The 18,215-nt window shown below is 38.6% G+C and overlaps 1 protein-coding gene across 1 annotated transcript in view; it reads right to left on the bottom strand.

Moving 5' to 3' along the window:
- The window catches only part of LOC137267610 (phosphatidylinositol 4,5-bisphosphate 3-kinase catalytic subunit alpha isoform-like), a 30,404-nt gene extending 20,535 nt beyond the window's left edge, over positions 1–9,869 (bottom strand). The window contains exons 1-7 of the mRNA XM_067802098.1: positions 9,808–9,869; positions 7,759–8,188; positions 6,634–6,846; positions 5,585–5,835; positions 2,344–2,461; positions 1,639–1,757; positions 578–763 (exon numbers count right to left, since the gene is read on the bottom strand). Of these exons, the coding sequence (XP_067658199.1) occupies positions 578–763; positions 1,639–1,757; positions 2,344–2,461; positions 5,585–5,835; positions 6,634–6,846; positions 7,759–8,104 (1,233 nt within the window). The 5' untranslated portion in view covers positions 8,105–8,188; positions 9,808–9,869. The remainder of the gene's footprint in view (positions 1–577; positions 764–1,638; positions 1,758–2,343; positions 2,462–5,584; positions 5,836–6,633; positions 6,847–7,758; positions 8,189–9,807) is intronic.
- Positions 9,870–18,215: the final 8,346 nt, after the last annotated feature.

Below are 18,215 nucleotides of genomic sequence, written 5' to 3'. Positions count from 1 at the left end.
CTTGTGTATCTGTGTGACATCCAAACATTGAGAATTTAGTTCCAGTGAACAGAAAACTATCAGCCAGTCAGAAGTCAGCAATTCTTCACTGCCTTGATTCAGAGATTTGAAAAAGAAGATAGATATGCAGTACACCGTTCAAGTACAGACTCTTAGAATGTGTCAAGAGTAACAAAATGGCAAAGCTTTATTTATTACCATTTTAAGCCCTAAGTTACATTAACTCCTTTAAGGTACAGAAATCAGTTATACATTTCTTAATACTTCAATCATTTTTGTTGAGTGAGTGAGCGAGTGGGTAAGCGAGTTTAGTTTGATGTTTGTTCAATATTTCAGCAATATCACAGCGGGGACCCTAGAAATTGGCTTCACACACTGTGCCTGTGTGGGGAGTCAAAGCTAGGTGCGATAAGCAAATGCCTTAACCACTAGGCAACCTCACCACCCACTTTTATTTAGATTGACGAAAAAACATGGATGTTCAATGGCTGTTTGGAATGTTCGGGTGCCATTTTCAAACGGCAGGGTATTGAAGTAAAAAGTGCGATTTTGATGCTTAATTCAACAAGTGATATACCTTTTTGTTCTTCCTCTTGGAGACACAGCAAATTGAGAGACAGAGACGAGCACTGCGAGGGATATCGGGAATGGGCAGAAACTCCAGCCACTGATCCCAGCGTGGGTTGGTCGAGTCCACCTGCTGCGTGTTACGTGCTTCACAAAGAGGCTCTGTTCCGTGGTACACACACGCCTTCACGTAAATCTGAAATACGATGAAAAACCAAAGCTAATGATCGTATAAAGTTTCCAAAAGAAATATATGGTATAATTATTGCTACTAAGGTGTAGCATTGCTGAAACATTGCGAAGTATTGCGACAGAAAACAAAACTCACTCACTGATCAAAACTACCCATGAAGATCCAGGACAGAATTAGTTTTCAACAACCAATGCTTGTGTTAGGAGGCAACTAATGGGACAGGGTGGTCAGACTTTACTGACTTGGTGTTGACACATGCCTTCATATTCAAATAGTGTAGATTGATTTCTTGTACAGTTGATTACTGCATTGCCTGCTCCTGACTCGACTAATTTATCGTTGTCCTATCTATGGAATATTTCTGAGTGAGGTATTAAACAACAGCCCCCCAAATCATCAATACTTCTTAGGATCACAACTTTGAGGTGTTATTTCACAGAGTAAGCATTCATGTAACATATGTCATATTTGGGATTTCACTTTCTTAGTAAAGTACAAATTCTAGTACTTTTTTTTCGGTTGAGTCCCATCCGGGATTTGAACCCGCACCCTCAGAGTCAGGCACCTAATCGCCAGCACACAAAGTCAGCCGCCTAGCCCGCTCAGCCACCGCGACTTCCACTAAAGTCGCGGAAGTCGCGGTGGCTGAGCGGGCTAGGCGGCTGACTTTAGGTGCCCTTAGGTGCCTGACTCTGAGGGTGCGGGTTCGAATCCCGGATGGGACTCAACCCCCTAAAAAGTACTAGAATTTGTACTTTACTAAGAAAGTGAAATCCCAAATATGACATATGTTACATTTGACCACTTTCTAAATGGCATCGTGTAATCATAAGCATTCATGGGTGAAAGATGAACCACAATGGTTATAGAGACCCTACCTTGCCCAGCTCCTTGTCGTTGACGTGTGTGGCACAGTTCATCTTTATCCTCAGCATGACCTGAACATCCCACAGTGGGACAGTCTTCTGGTTGTTGATCTCATTCAGAGCCTCGATTCCTGCAAAAAAACAAGGGAGACTACTCTCCATCATTCACAGCCTGAATACCTGCAATGAATTTAGCTTTAAGTTGCTTTTATCAATATTCCAGCAATATCATGATGGGGGACACCAGAAATGAGCTTCACACATTGTGCCCATGTAAGGAATCAAACATGAGTCCTCTGTGTGATGAGTGAACACTTAAACAACTAGGCCACCCCACTTACAGTATACTGTAATGCAATAGAAAAACAAACTAATATTTCAGATTTCTGCACCATACTTCCATGTAGTCATAAAAAGAAAGTGTTGTTCATTCAAACTAACAATATTATGACTATTTTTCACCATTTCATTAAACAATGTAATGTTGTCAATTGTCTGCATTACGAACATAACTCATATACTCAACTGAAATGGTCCAACCCGAAGGACTTACAATGGACAATACATACCATACCGTGGACAGAACGTACCGTTTTACCCCTAGTAACTGGAAAATTGCAAAGTATAGCCATGAACTGGCACACACAGACAAAGAGATAGACAGACAGACACAAAGACATTCACTTTGACAAATAAATTAAACTGACAGTGTCGTACCTCGTACAGAATACGATGGTAGAAAGAACTTGTTCTCGTGCAGGGAATTCAACATATCCTCCTTCATCAACAGCATCAGTTGTGGGATCTTCTCACTGGCGATGCACTCGCGGATCAACTGCCAACAACATACATTATAACACAATTACATCTCGACACACACAATATATTGAGACAAAAATAAGAACATATTGCCATTAAATAATTTTGAACTGATGGATAATAATTAAACAGGAAAAATGTGAAGTAACCAATCATATGACATCTCTTGGCTTGAGGACAAAAACCTAAAAATAATACTGCCTGACTAAATTTGGGTGTACATAAAATCAAGAGGATTCTTCAGATTCCTTTGAATATATCAGCAGATATATTCACCTACCTGATAAAAAATACAAATACTGTTACTTTTTCTACTATTGAATAATATTGTTACAAAAGTGTAACAGTACTTGTACCTTAGAAAACAAAAATGATTGATCGATTCACACATGATTGAAATGTACTGAGTTAAGGAGGACCAGAATGGTTTACCCATGGAGTCTCCTCTTTCTCCTGACCCATGAAGGTCCCCGGGTAAAACAGACCTTCAGCAACCCATGCTTGCCATAAAAGGCGACTATGCTTGTTGTAAGAGGTAACTAACGGGATTGGGTGGTCTGGTTCGCTGACTTGGTTGACACATGTCATTGGTTCCCATTTGCACAGATCGATGCTCATGTTGTTGATCACTGGATTGTCTGGACCAGACCATATGGCTGGAATATTGCTGAGTGCAGCGTAAAACTAAAATCACTCACTCCTCTTTCTCTTCTCGTAAAGGAGATATACATGATAAACACTGCAGAAGCTGTTCTTTCCACCTCACCCATCCAACCCTTATACTGATACTGGTAGGTGGATGACACATTCCCTCTCAAGATTTTTCGTTTTAATTTAATTTTTATTCCCACCGTACAACGTATATAGTACAGTGACATGTATATATTCACTTATATACATACATACATATACATACATATACATATGCACATATATACTGTGATAAATACTCTTCTCTTGAACTGAAGTGGATATACATACAGGAAATTTTAATTCTGGCATTCTGCACATGACTAATACAATTGTATGCATACATGTGCACATAATTTTGGCCTCCATTGAAATAAAGGTTACAGACAGGAATTGTAAGTCATTCATCGTGTATAAAGGCAGGAGCTTTCATATGTGGACAATGTACATGTGTTTCCGAGTACAGACAGGCATTTTAAGTACCACCAACTCATGTACATAGAAAACATAATGTAGATAATACACACTGTGAATAAAAAAACAGTAAATTTAGCAAAAATATAGGCTGACACATAGGACTTTTTTCAGGAAAAACGAGCTATGATAATTGGGTTCAGTACTTTTAGTTTAAAAACAAAGTCATAAGGATTTGATTTGATTTAAAACTGAACGCGTAGCGTGAGGTTTTAAATACAAAATTTAGAGCTATTATAATTTCATTACATACCTCTGATTTTACAACACAATTTCCTTTTATCTCCATTCTACCATAACCGTGTTATTCAGATTTTAAACAAGTACCTAAAGTGTTGGAAAATCAGAGGTATATAACATGCTTACATACCTCTGAATGACTTTGATTAACCAATCACAATCCAGTATTTACTGAAGTCATGGTAGAATTGAAAGTGTCTTTCACTTTCAACAGGATGCATGCGCTTTTGGAAAACATGCATTTTGTTTTTCTCAAAAAGGTTACCTTCTTTTGAAAAGTGAAATCAGAAATGATTGTTAACATGTGAAACCTAAATTTGATAGTCTTATATAAGGACAACGGGAATAATCATTTTGATTTGTAAAGCAGTGTCATCATATCTGTAAAAATATTTCCGTTAATTGTAAATACAAATTATTATGACAGTTACCAGCTACCAGATGAACCTTCTCTAAATATGGACTGGTCTTTCCAATTAGTTCAGTCTAACATTTCCACAGCTACACAGTTTTGAAATAGGCTGGCACTTAACTTTATATTCTCGGTATATATAAAAGGAGATGTACATGCTTTCCCAGTCTATTGAAAGAAAAATTAATTTTCCATTTTTATTCGCACTCTACAACATACATAGTACAATGATATGCATATATTCACTTTCATACATACATACATACATACATATACATATATACATACATACATATATACATACATATACATATGCACACATATACCTAAATAGGACAAGCAGACTTCTACAGGACCTGACTTGACTTTCAATCAGGTGAGGAATTAAGTGTCTACAATGATGATTTATCAAGCTACTAGTCACACGCAATATAAATGGTTCAGGCATGAAAACAATACCTATTGTAATACACTGATCAAAAATCAGTATTTTGACATGCGTTCAGAAAATTTCTTAACACTGGGAAATCTTTGGATATTTTTTGTTTTCATGGTGTAATGATGGATGTTCATGATTGTGGCAATGGTGGCAGTTGTGATAATGGTGGCAGTTGTGGCAATGGTGGCAGTTGTGTCAATAATGGCAACGGCATAAGTTGTGTCAATCTGGCCGTTGTGGCAATGGTGACAATTGTGGCAATATTTACATTTGTGGCAATTGTGGCAATTGTGGCAATGACATTAACTGGATTGCTAGAGCCTTAATTTTTGTTCAAGTGTTGAGCAATGTTTTGGATCTGAGTGTTTTAAATATTTGTTCATAAGCTGATATGTGCTGACTGGTCAAGTTGCTGTCTATATCTCAGGGCTTAATTGGGAGTGGAGAAACTAGTTCAAACTATGATCACACTTGATACACTCGATCAAATTTAAGTCCTGTTTTACAAAAAAACATCCTCAGAAAGCCTAAAGGCAGGAGGAAAATAATAAGAAATAACAATCACGATTCAAAATAATTTTCATTTTAAATCCTAAAAGTATTTTTTATTGGCAATTTATAAAGTTTATACAGGGCAAAAATATATCTTTGTTTTTTTTCATAAGTGTACATTTTTGAACAATAAAGACTTGAGGATTATAGTTTTTGAGTGGGGAAAGATAATTACCAATTTTCTTATTCTTGAAAAGATACGACCAGCGGATCCGTAAACAAGAAATAACACTGATCAGGCAATATAATCTTCCGCATTGCAATATATCGCTATGTGAACATTCTCTGGATATGCAAGCTAGTGACTTTGATGCAGTTAGCAAGTTACTAACCTTATATTGACTTATGGAGCATTCCTTCAGAAGGAACTGTTCACACCCACACACCCTGAGAACATACATGTGTCTGAATTGCAAAACACATCTCTCTGATTGTTCCTTGGACAAGTTCATGCGATGACTTCGATGCTGAATTGCCTGAGAGATCACATCTGTTGGTGTTGCATCATGGGCCACTTTCAAGCAGTATTTGGTCCGATTCCCTGCCGTGCTCACAATCCAAATACAGATTATCAAAGTATTGTCTGAAAATTAAAAAACACAAACAAGTGATGTTGGAGTTAGATGTCTTTCATCTAAGAAATAAAATGCTATGTTATATTAACTTTGTTTGAACCCAAGAGCAAAAGGATTGTACTAAAAAACAAGGTGAACTGAAAGGCACAATGTCACACCACGTTTCTAAAAAAATGCATTTCTTCCAACACCGATAACCATCAGCCCTCTGGGAAGCTATTATATAATAAATACCAAAGAGAATTACATACTTAGATTACAGCATTGAATTTGACAAGTTCAAATGAATTAAAGTAATGTTGCATTGAATCAGCTCTCATTGTTTGAATCCAACCCCATAGAGTTATGGCCCTTGGAATGCTGTTTACAAATATTCCATATGCAAATACTGACAACACCACATGTGACAAAATTCAATGTAGAGTCATTTTTTACATTCCATATATAGGCAAGTGCTCCCAATTTTGGAAGCTGTTGGCCTTGAACTTTCAGTTATTGAAAAAGCAAATCTAAATCTTTGATTTAATTTATTTGATTTAAAGCAAATCTTTTTTATTGTATAGCATCAGTAGGAAGCTCAACTGAGTGCACATGCCCTAATATGTATAGTATAGGCCAAAATATTCTTGAAAGTGTGTGACCTTAATGAAATATCATATCTGAAACACATAATGCCCTTTAAAAAAGTGGGCAAATGAAAGAAATGTTTTTTGGGGATTACACTTTCTCAGTAAAGCTCAGATCCCAGTACTTTTGTTGGTTTGAGATCCCATCTGTGATTTGTGTGGATGAGTTTAGACAATTACCATCTTTTTTCAGTTTTTCAGTCAGATGCGGAGGCAGGACTGCACTTGCTTCCATGTCTGGTGGATATGCATATAGTGCTCGACTAAGATCACCATTCTTCTCCCTCTGGTCGCATGTTATCTTGCACACTCCCAGAATGTGTCGTCGAAATGTCATCACCTCCAGATCATTCATCTCATTGAATTCATTCACAGGTTTACCAATGACCATGCCTGGAGTTATATAATAAGACTGGCTCTGTAGCTCACCTTCACTATACTGGAATAATGACAGATATGAATGTTGACGTAATAATGATACGGTAAACTATAACATGACTTGCTTAACAATGACTTTGAATCTATGTTGACACATTGCCTTTCACAAAATAAAAGAATTTGTCGATATGAACTGTCATCATTATTTAAGCTATGACATCTCTACAGAAACAAAAGAGGTTTCTATATGTTCCTCGCAGACGGTAACCTTTCAAAATGACAGGTACGAGAATAAATATCACAACATTCAGAATTCTTTGTAGGTTCAAATGGTTGCCTGTGCCAATCTCATCTCGACCAACTTGATGGACAATAGACAGGTGATAGTCAGACAAGTAAGTGAGTGAGTTTAATTTTATGCCACTTAAAAATATTCCAACAGTATTATGGTGGGACACCAGATGGTCTTCACTCACTGGACCCATGTGGGGACCTGAACCCGTGTCTTCAGCATTAATACCAAACACTTTTACTACTGCCCAAGGCAGACAAGTAGAGAGTGTACCAGTTAGTAACTAATATTAATTTAATATTTATGAATTTCAAAAGGCAGAAATTTCATACTCAAAAAAGGATGCTTCAACTGATAAAAAAAAAAAAAAAAAAAAAGGCAAATAAGAGGAAAAAGAGAAAAAGTGGAAGGAGAATGTAGAAAATAATTATGTTACTACATGTCAACACGTGAATAAAGTTTCAAAAATATTTATGAGGATTTGTGTGGTCAGGGCTTTTTTTACTGAAAGTTCCTCGAAGTGACCGCAGGGCTATGACAGTCAATAGTCAATGATAAAGTATGGAAGTTACGATAAGCACTACGATAATTTTGTGCAATGAGTCCCTGATCTCCATCATAATCACCTTACATACCTATTTCATAATTCAGCATTTTCTCTTCTCCATTTCCAACCCGTTCCATGAGTTTGAGAGTGGCTTGAAACAATCGCAGGTCACACAGTCTCCGAGTTTCATCATAGAACTCCTCTCGCTCAGAATCTTGGGTAACCCCGACAAAGATGTATGACTCTCGACTCTGGAGGAGTTGATGAAGGGGATAGTTCTTGGACTCTATCCACAGATCAAGTTTGATTTTCTCCAGAGTGGCATCCCTGCAGCAAAACATCGGGACCATGATGCCATTGGGTAGGAGACAGTCTACCGGCAACATGGGGGGTGTCAACTTGCAGCCCCATTCTTCAAACGAACTTTGACGCATGTTGGATTCTTAAATGTGTTTCATTGCATGTGAATCACTGGAAAACAATTTCAGGACCAAATTTCAGTCTCATCTGAAATAAAACTAGAAAAAGGCATGTTTTTAAAATACATTTTGTTCATAATGTTTTCACAATTACGACAAATTTTGTTCAGTTAAAATATTATAGTGAAATATTGAAACTGAGTGAGTGTTTGTGACCATCTGGAAATATTCACTGATGATTTTACCCAACATTAATGAAAAATAACAACTCTGGCAGTCATGTATACCATCCCAACAAATACACAAGAAACTACTAGTAAAACACACATACACACACATGCACTCACACACACACAGTAGGGTGCAGTAAAGCATGTTTACAGGTTTAGGTAAAAGGTTGGATAAATTCAGGCATGTTTATAGATATGGGGAACGGGTTTGATGCACTTATACATGTTTACAGGTTTGGAGAACAGGCTGGATGAATTCGGGCGCGTATAGAGGTTTGGAGAACAGGTTGGGTGCACTCTACCATGTTTATAGGTTTGGAGAACAGATTGGCTGGACTTGAGCACCTGTAGAGATTTGGAGAACAGGATGGGTGCACTCTAGCATGTTTACAGGATAGGGAACAGGTTGGGTGCACTCTACCATGTTTACAGGTTCGGAGAACAGATTGGATGGACCGGAGCACCTATAGAGATTTGGAGAAGAGGTTGGGTGCAGTCTAGCATGTTTACAGGTCTCGGGAACAGGTTGGGTGCATTCAAGCATGTTTACAGGTCTAGGCAACAGATTGTGTGCATTCAAGCATGTTTATACGAGGTTTGGGGATCAGGTTGGGTGCACTCTAGCATGTTTACAGGATAGGGAACATGTTAGGTGCACTCTAGCATGTTTACAGGATAGGGAACATGTTAGGTGCACTCTACCATGTTTATGGGATAAGGAACAGGTTGGGTGCACTCAAGCCTTTACAGATGTTTGTGAACAGGTTGCATGGACTCAAGCATGTTTACAGGTCTGGGGAACAGGTTGCGTGCACTCAAGCATGTTTGCAGGTCTCAAGAACAGGTTGTGTGCCCTCAAGCATGTTTACAGGTCTGGGGAACAGGTTGTGTGCCCTCAAGCATGTTTACAGGTCTGGGGAACAGGTTGTGTGCACTCAAGCATGTTTACTGGTCTGGGGAACAGATTGTGTGCACTCAAGCATGTTTACAGGTCTGGGGAACAGGTTGTGTGCACTCAAGCATGTTTACAGGTCTGGGGAACAGATTGTGTGCACTCAAGCATGTTTACAGGTCTCAGGAACAGGTTGTGTGCACTCAAGCATGTTTACAGGTCTCAGGAACAGGTTGTGTGCACTCACGCATGTTTACAGGTCTCAGGAACAGGTTGTGTACACTCAAGCATGTTTACAGGTCTGGGGAACAGGTTGTGTGTAATATGCAAAGAACATATATTTGTGAATCAGGTATAAAATGTACCTACCAATCCTGTTTTCAAACACGGGGTCTAATATCAACAATAACCCATAAATAACGCACATCTTCATAAGAGAGTTTCTTTCCTGAAGTTATGAAACTGTGAACCATTTAAAGTATTGTCGCAATGGACTCTGTCCTTCATGCAAGCTTTCCCTCTCCTGGTCAGGTACTGCTCCACTCAAACCCTTAGACCACACTGAAACTGTTTTAAATAAACTCATAATACATTACCTTCAGACAAAACACTGCTGACCGAGAAACCCATGTGACCACTGTCTCCGACTGTCAGGACTTGTGTGTACATGCTCGATAGCAACACATAGCTAATAGAACTTGATTTAATCCAGTTATTTTTACCAGGACTTCCTTGTAGACTTCCTTTCACTGCCATGTGAATGATAACAGACATTAAGAGTCGTGCTAGTAAATAACACCCTTGTGCAATAGTTGACATCATTGTGTGAGTGAGTGGGTGGGTGGGTGAGTGAGTAGGTGAGTGAGTAGGTGGGTGAGTGAGTAGGTGGGTGGGTGGGTGGGTTTTACGCCATTTTCATCAATATTCCACAGATATCACGGCAGGGAACACCGGAAATGGGATTCACATGGTATACCCATGTGGGGATTTGAACCCAGGTGATGAGCTTGGGAAGCTAATGCATTAACCACTCAGCTACCCCTCCACAGGTCTAGTGACAAAACAGAACAGCACATCATATTAAGGAATATCCAGCAATATGATAGTAATGCAATTTAGCGATTGATGTAATGAGCATCAAGCTTGGGATACGTCAAATGCATCAATGAAGTAAGCAAGTCTGAATACAGTTAGTTGCCATGGGTTTCTGAAGACCAATTCTTGGATCTTAATGGTCTGTTGAGTAAGACACAAAAAAAAAGATACAAAGGGACAAAGATTTACCATTGGTTTATTAAATAAAATCATTTGTTGAAAATTGATGTATAAAACAGTGGACAGAGAATAAGGTCACAACTTTGACGTGAGTACAACACAACGTTTGGACACAAAGGCATGTTTCTACGTTATTTACAATGAAAACAATCCCTATACACTGGAACCTCACCAATCCAGACAGCTGACACTGGGGAAGTATATTACACTGGCAGAGGGTGCCAGTTATCAATATTCAAGCTGAATTATGACTCATTGACCTATTTCACAAAGTAATTGTACTATTTGTAGAATCACGACTGTCGCAAGTTTATGTTAAAGTATAGGAATTATGATCACCCAGGTTAGCAATTACTGAATAAATAAACATCGTAAATGAACATTGTATGATGTGTCCTAAATGGAAACTGTATGACATAAACAATGATTTCCCATGGCCCATTACACAGAGTGATCGCATTCATTACGAAGTCATAGTTATGATCATTGTAGCACTACGATTGCCCTGCGACAGGCCACAGGAAAATTATATGAGTGTTTACTTCATGCAGTTTACATATAGGACATCATTTGAGTTTAAATATCAAAACTCAAAAAAAAAAAACCAAACAAACAAAAACAACAACAAAAAAAAAAAACAGAAAAGAAAAGGTACCCATGTTGGTATCCTATTTGGTACCCATGGACTATGATAATTATGTTTTTCTGTCCTTCTGAGACCTGCCTTCTTTGTTATCAAATTTTAACATACTTTGTGGAAAGGTGACAAAATAATTCAGATATTATTCTCACTCAGGAAGCACAAGTATTGACATATTTTGAAAAATCAGAATGGCACACATGCTTGTACAATTTCCATATGTCAGGGATATATGTAACTGACTGAGGTCTGGGTTGGACAACAGCTGTGGGGTAAGTCATGACTATTAATCCTGGGTAAAGCAGGATAATAATGTCTCGGTGCTTTATTGTATTGAAGCACATTCAAAATGTCCATTATTACTTCATAATGAACTATAAGGCTGTGACATGAGAAACTGTACATGCATAATTGATACAGTAACTGAATAATTTAGCTTCATGTCAAAGAACTGTAATTAATCCTGTCTGAACAAGGAAGGAATGGAACAATATGTTGCGATAAGAGAAATTTCCTGTATTTCCATGGTTTTATTCTACCACTGATTGTGAGTATGTATTTTTGCTGATTTTAGCAATATTCCATGAACATGACATCAGGGAAAACCGGAAATGGGTGTCATGCATTGTACCCACGAAGGGATTTGAAACTCTGGCTTTGGCATGGTGAGCGAACACTTTAAGTACTAAGCTACCCCACTGCCTATCATGTGAATAGGAGTAACAGTGTCAGTCATTTCCTCTTTGCAACTACAACGATAGATTAATTCACTTGAGTATGTGTCCCTATCAGATACCTCTTATCACTAAGTAACAGACATTATAAGACTTGTACAACACTTAAAAAGTCCCCCTAAGTAAGGACATATAAGGTTCCAGTGTATGGTGGAAAACAGTTTGATAGTCTTCCATTGATGTCAGGAACCCTAGAACATAAAAACACTGAAAAGAGATGGTGTATGTTTAATGATGCACTCTGTGCAATGATGCTAGGCAGGTGGTTGATACACGTGGTTGATAGCATGAGAACCAATCCTCCAAGAGACACAAGGTCAGCCAGGACATGTAACAACCCAATCATCATTTACTTCATCTACAGTCCCATTTTGCTAAAGAACATATTTATTTCACTGACTGATTTTGAGAGAGAAGAGGGGGGTTGGGTGTGTGTCTTTAAATGAGTGTGAGTGAGTTTAGTTTTACGTCGCACTTAGCAATATTCCAGCTATATGGCGACGGTCTGTAAATAATCGAGTCTGGACCAGACAATCCAGTGATCAACAACATGAGCATCGATCTGCGCAATTGGGAACCGATGACATGTGTCAACCAAGTCAGCTAGTCTGACCACCCGATCCCGTTAGTCGCCTCTTACGACAAGCATAGTCACCTTTTATGGCAGTGTCTTTAAAACATTAAGCCTGTACAAGACAATCCTGTGACTGAAATCACGAGCACTGATTGATATGTCAATGTAATACAGTATCAACCACCTGACTCATCAACCACCAATCAGGACATAGTTATCATCCTGCATAAGAAAACATCCTATATTACACAATAGCAATGAATTCCTGTTCAACATATTTCCTCTTTCCTGCCTGCTGTATTAATAGTTTTGGGGTAAACCCCATCCTCTGAATCAATGAAACTGCAAATACACAATGCACGATAATGTTGCTTCTTTCAGGTGTGTTCACGTGTAACTCAATTTACTTTTGACACAACGACAACCACCAGTTGCAATATCAAAAGGTATCATACTTTGATTACAGCCCAAGCAGGAATTTACATTTATGATGTCCTAGATGTATAGTACATTGAGGACTTTTGGGCTTCACACATTAGCCCCAAAGGGGTTGAACAAGCACCTGCTTTAACAACTTTGCTACCCTACATCCCCAAAACTGGAAGCTTCTCATACTGCTCAAAAGGGGACTAAACAACCACCACCTGCTTCAACCATTTGGGTACCCACAGCCCCAAATCTGAGAGCTCCTCACACTGTTCAAGACCCGTGAAGGTCCCGGGGTAGAATAGGCCTTCAGCAACCCATGCTTGCTGTAAGAGGCGATTAACCGGATCGGGTGGTCAGGCTCGCTGACTTGGTTGACACATGTCATCGGTTCCCAATTGCGCAGGTCGATGCTCATGTTGTTGATCACTGGATTGTCTGGTTCAGACTCGAATATTTACAGACCGCCGCCATATAGCTGGAATATTGCTTTGTGCGGCATAAAACTAAACTCACTCACACTGTTCAAAGAGGGACTGAACAACAAGCACCTGCTTCAACCATTTGGCTACCCCTCAGTCCCAAATTTGGAAGCTTCTCATACTGCTCCCAAGGTGTCCAAACAACAAGCACCAGCTTCAAGAACTTGGCTACCCAACAGCCCCTAATCTGGGACTGAGCAAAAAGCACCTGCTTCAACCACTTGGCTATCCCTCAGCCCCAAATCTGCCACTACCCCTCAGCCCCAAATCTGGAAGCTTCTCATACTGCTCCCAAAGTGTCCAAACAACAAGCACCAACTTCAAGCACCTGGCACCCTAATCTGGGACTGAGCAAAAGGGGATGCTTCGACCACTAGGTTACCCCTCAGCCCCAAATCTGCCAAAACTTCTTGAAGGTTGATATCGTGTGTAGGAATATGATCCGCACATGAAATGGGGCTTTTCATACAAGGCATATGCAGACACATAACTGACATCAGTGGAAGAGAACACACGAAACAAAAAAGATGAAAGAAATGTAAGTAACCATGGAAGGACAGTACATAAATGACATGTCTTACAACGTTATCAGCACTATTTCAGCCACTATTTGACAACACTTCCAACACTGTGGCCATTACATTAAGTCACATATAATGATGTGTGAAAACAAGGTCGTGAAACAAGTGTGGTCCATACAAAGAAGGATGCCTCAACGTGTGTGTTCAACAACGCAAGCATCAGCGTCTTTACAATCACAAAACTGTGTATTATATCTGGTTCCAGAACTTGGAACCAAGGTCTTTAAACATGTGTGGTCAGTGTACAAATAATACTCAATGTAAAACATACAATTATGTGTAAGATACGAGGGTCAGAGTGACAAAAATACTGCAAATCTGGAACATTTTGCTACGATATAACTATCAATGACCTATGCATGTGTTTGTCAGTAGGCAGTGTAAATATGTGTCATCTTATAGTAGATGTGCATGTGCAGTGTTTACAATACAATCATGAAGGCCTGCTGTTGCCTGCAGGCTCTAAAATCTCTAAACCCCCCCCCCCCCCCCCCCCCCCCCCCCCCCCCCCCCCACACACACACATATTTGAAACTGCCGGACTGACAGGGAAACAACAGGTTCTGGACCTCTGGGCCAGCATTCATTTTGAAAGCTGTGCATGTGTCAGTTCAGGAAGGTTGGTGTGGCATACTTGCAGACAGTACAGACATATTCCTGCCTGTTTTATGTAAATAAGCAGCGTGACAAGGTGTGGCACGTCAGTACAATTTCATGATTGGAAATTGTGTCATTCATGATGAATTTTCAAGGAAACAAGAAGTAAAGTAGATGTACATGTCATAGTCAAAGATTTTTTTTTTTGTCCAGTTCAGGAAGGTTGACAAGACATGTTTATCACAGTTCGGACATGGTTCTGCCTGCCTGCTAAGCAGCATGACATGTGTTTTGGTCAGTATGAATTGGACATTGTGCAATCACTTATTTTAAAGGCAGCAGGAAATCAAGGAAATTGAATTTCTTGGCTTGCCATTGTGTAGCTGTAAATATAGAAATATAGTTCCTTTGTTTGTTTTTGGTCTGCAAACAGCTACGCTGGGAACTATTCTGTCGGTGTGTCACCTGCAGATTTTACAATACTTTCCTGTTAGCAATGTCCTCCAGATTTACAGTACTTCATGTCAAGTGTGTATATTCTACACATAAGACACAACCTTTCACAAAGAATACATGCCTATTCAGAAATCTGACAATGTGTTCCCATAGACTCGTCTGATCCATAAATAATGTAGGACATGTTTAACAATGTAACAAAGTTCACAGAATCAAGAAAACAATGATTGTGAAGATAGTGGTATAAATGTGATATCAACCTTCTTAGTGGACAACATTGGTCAACTGAACCTTTGAGGTTAGACTGGAGCTGTTATTATGAACATTATTCGGATTATGAACTAAGAAAAAAGAAACACTGTCATCAAACAAAACGAACATGCTGCATAATTTGGCCACAAATATATCTCAGTAAATCCTAATTTGATGCCATCGTTAACAATGCTACATGTTTTAGCTTATGTTTTCAATCTAGAGAGAGTGCACAAATGGATCTTAGCGCTACCACTATGGAGAGCGTAGGTAGAGTGTCGTATAATAATCATCGCAGCTGTAAGACCACAGACAAACAGACCATGAAACATTTTAACAAGAATGCACCCTTCTGTGTGAAGTCATGCGACAGTCATGTGCACAGCAATAATTCCACACAAAAAGTTTCTTCCCAGTGTTACCACAGGTGATACTAGAATGGGTTCAACTTAGTGAATGAATCATTTAAAAGGGGATTATGTCCATTTAAAAATGTATTTAGTCTGTCTCAGTCCCTGAACCACATTATTTTCACCAATACTATGCACTCTCGGCAATGCTAAAACTACAGATGAAGTACGTCACTGGGGCTGCTTTTCACGAGCTTATTTCTTACTATGAAAATGATATATAAGGGACTAAGCATTAGTCTAATACGGTGCTAGGTGAGTGTTTATAGCTTAATGGTCACCACCTATCTTGCTGCTTATTTTGAACTCCACTTTGGGATCAACTAAGTTTTATCTGTGCACTTGGTATATATGCAATCTTTGATGTTGATCACATTTTTTTCTGGACATTCTTTATCTTACTAAATCATTTATCATAGTACCTATGGAACTCAGTCAATGACACAGCACTCAGACAGCTCTGAGATGTGGACCAACGATGCAGAAGAAATATAAGAAATGCCCTCTTTGAGTTTTTCGGAAATTCTAACAACCAATAGATTCCGATTTGTAAATATATAATCTGACAAAGCTATGTGAGCTGAGTACCTCTTAACTTTCCACAACAAGAAAGCTGTCCTAAGATCAGGGTAAATACCATGGCAAGATGAATTGGTATTGAGTACCACAATCTTCCCAGAACCAGGAATTGGCTCCAAGTCCAGCATGAATACAATGGCAACATAGTCTGGGTTTTGGTAGGGTTTGACTTGATGCAGAAAACCTGCATATATGACACAGTGTAAAGGGAAAATATGCATAAAGAAAAGGCCATTATTAGTTAAAAATAAATTTTCTTTGTAAATTGCTTGCCCCCACCCCAAAATTCAGATGTTGACTCCCCACTAAAACAATTTGGAGAGTCAAACTGACCCCCAAACATAAATGTCTAGGGGAACCCAGCTTATGTCACAACAACATGTCAATCACAACACTTACACAAAATATACTTAACATACTACAATCAATAACAAAATCATAATGCAAATGATCAACTCCTCAACCTTATTCAACACAGAAAACTAATCAATACATCAACTCAAATTGACAGTTGCTAACAGAACCTTCTATTTGTACTTGGGTATAATGTAACAGATCTGTTATATGTCTTCACTCTTTGTCATATAAGAAACAATAAGAGCATCTCCTGACTGTTCCTAGTGATGTCAAACAAAGAGATCCCCACAACAGAGCACTCATAAATGCTTAAATATCCCAACTCTCTTATATGTTCAAGTCAAAGGTGATAATTTTGATTGGGAGGTCAAAGTTCAGTACAGGTCTACATGATGTGCATTTATCTTCATACAGTGTATATTGAAACTCACTCACTCACTCACTCATATGGAGGGTAGCACATCGAGATAAAACATCTCATTTAAACACATTTTCTGAAACAGTATTGTTGTCTTTTTCTTTTCATGAATCTACAAGTGTTCAACAAGAGGGCCATTTTGTGCAAGACGCACTGTTAATAAGCAGGTGCATACATAAATGTCAAGCGCACGTTAAACAAGAGCCATGTTTTACAGACTCACTATAAATAGGTCTGTACATAAATGCCTACACAAACAAAAGTAGAAGACCTTCCTTAACTATTCTGCCATTTAAGCTTGATACGCTATCATAACATAAGAGTTAAAACAGCAACACAAATGATATCATGCCCCTTATATTCTCTGCAATATCAAAGACAGTACACTGACCATGAGCTCCATGTCACCCTGTCAAGATTTGAACCTGAAGGAAACATACATCTCCGGTCACCTGGACCTGACAAACTAAATTAAAAAAAAAAAAAAAAAAAAGGCGTAGAAGTGAAGCGTATCTGAAATGTCCACGTAAATGCCACCTAGTGTTCTTTCACAACCAACAACCTTGATAATATCTCAATATTTGCAATGACAAACATCAAGCAGCACAATAGTCTTAACACTTCCAGTACACAGTTAACCATAGGCAATAAAAAAAACCATGTCATACTCCTGCATGGCGTGTTTCAAATATTCAAATTTTCAGAAGGAAGAGGTTTGGTGTATGAAGAATGAGCATATTCAATGACCAATACTATTTTACAATGTTTTCTCCACGTTACAAATTTGACAAAGTTAGTGGGAAAAAAAATCAGCCTTGTAAAATATTGTACTGAGAAGAAGAGTATTTCATAAGTACATGTACCATCAACCTGTGTTTGGGTCGTGTAGGTAATAAAGTGACACGTAGTGCATTTTATTCAGAACATATTATAATGCTTATCAATGACAATAGTGCATGCTAAGCCTATGTTGGGCCTACCAGTAATACTGGAGGTATCAAGTTTAATTTAGAAGTCGAAAGTGTAATACTTGTCAGCCCGTCACTTAGACGTGGGGCACATTTTCACAAAAGGAACATTCAAGACAGAAATACACGTAACCAATCACCACAAAGCTCCATAAATTGAAAATTATTGGGCATACTGTAATTTCTTACAAGTTATATTGGAATGAGCATGATGCTAAGTGTAAGCAATTTCTATCGGTGTCATGCCATTTCTGA

Source organism: Haliotis asinina, chromosome 16 (assembly GCF_037392515.1).
Source record: "Haliotis asinina isolate JCU_RB_2024 chromosome 16, JCU_Hal_asi_v2, whole genome shotgun sequence".
In the NCBI taxonomy this organism is placed as follows: domain Eukaryota; kingdom Metazoa; phylum Mollusca; class Gastropoda; order Lepetellida; family Haliotidae; genus Haliotis; species Haliotis asinina.
This window is presented reverse-complemented; position numbering and strand designations above follow the sequence as displayed.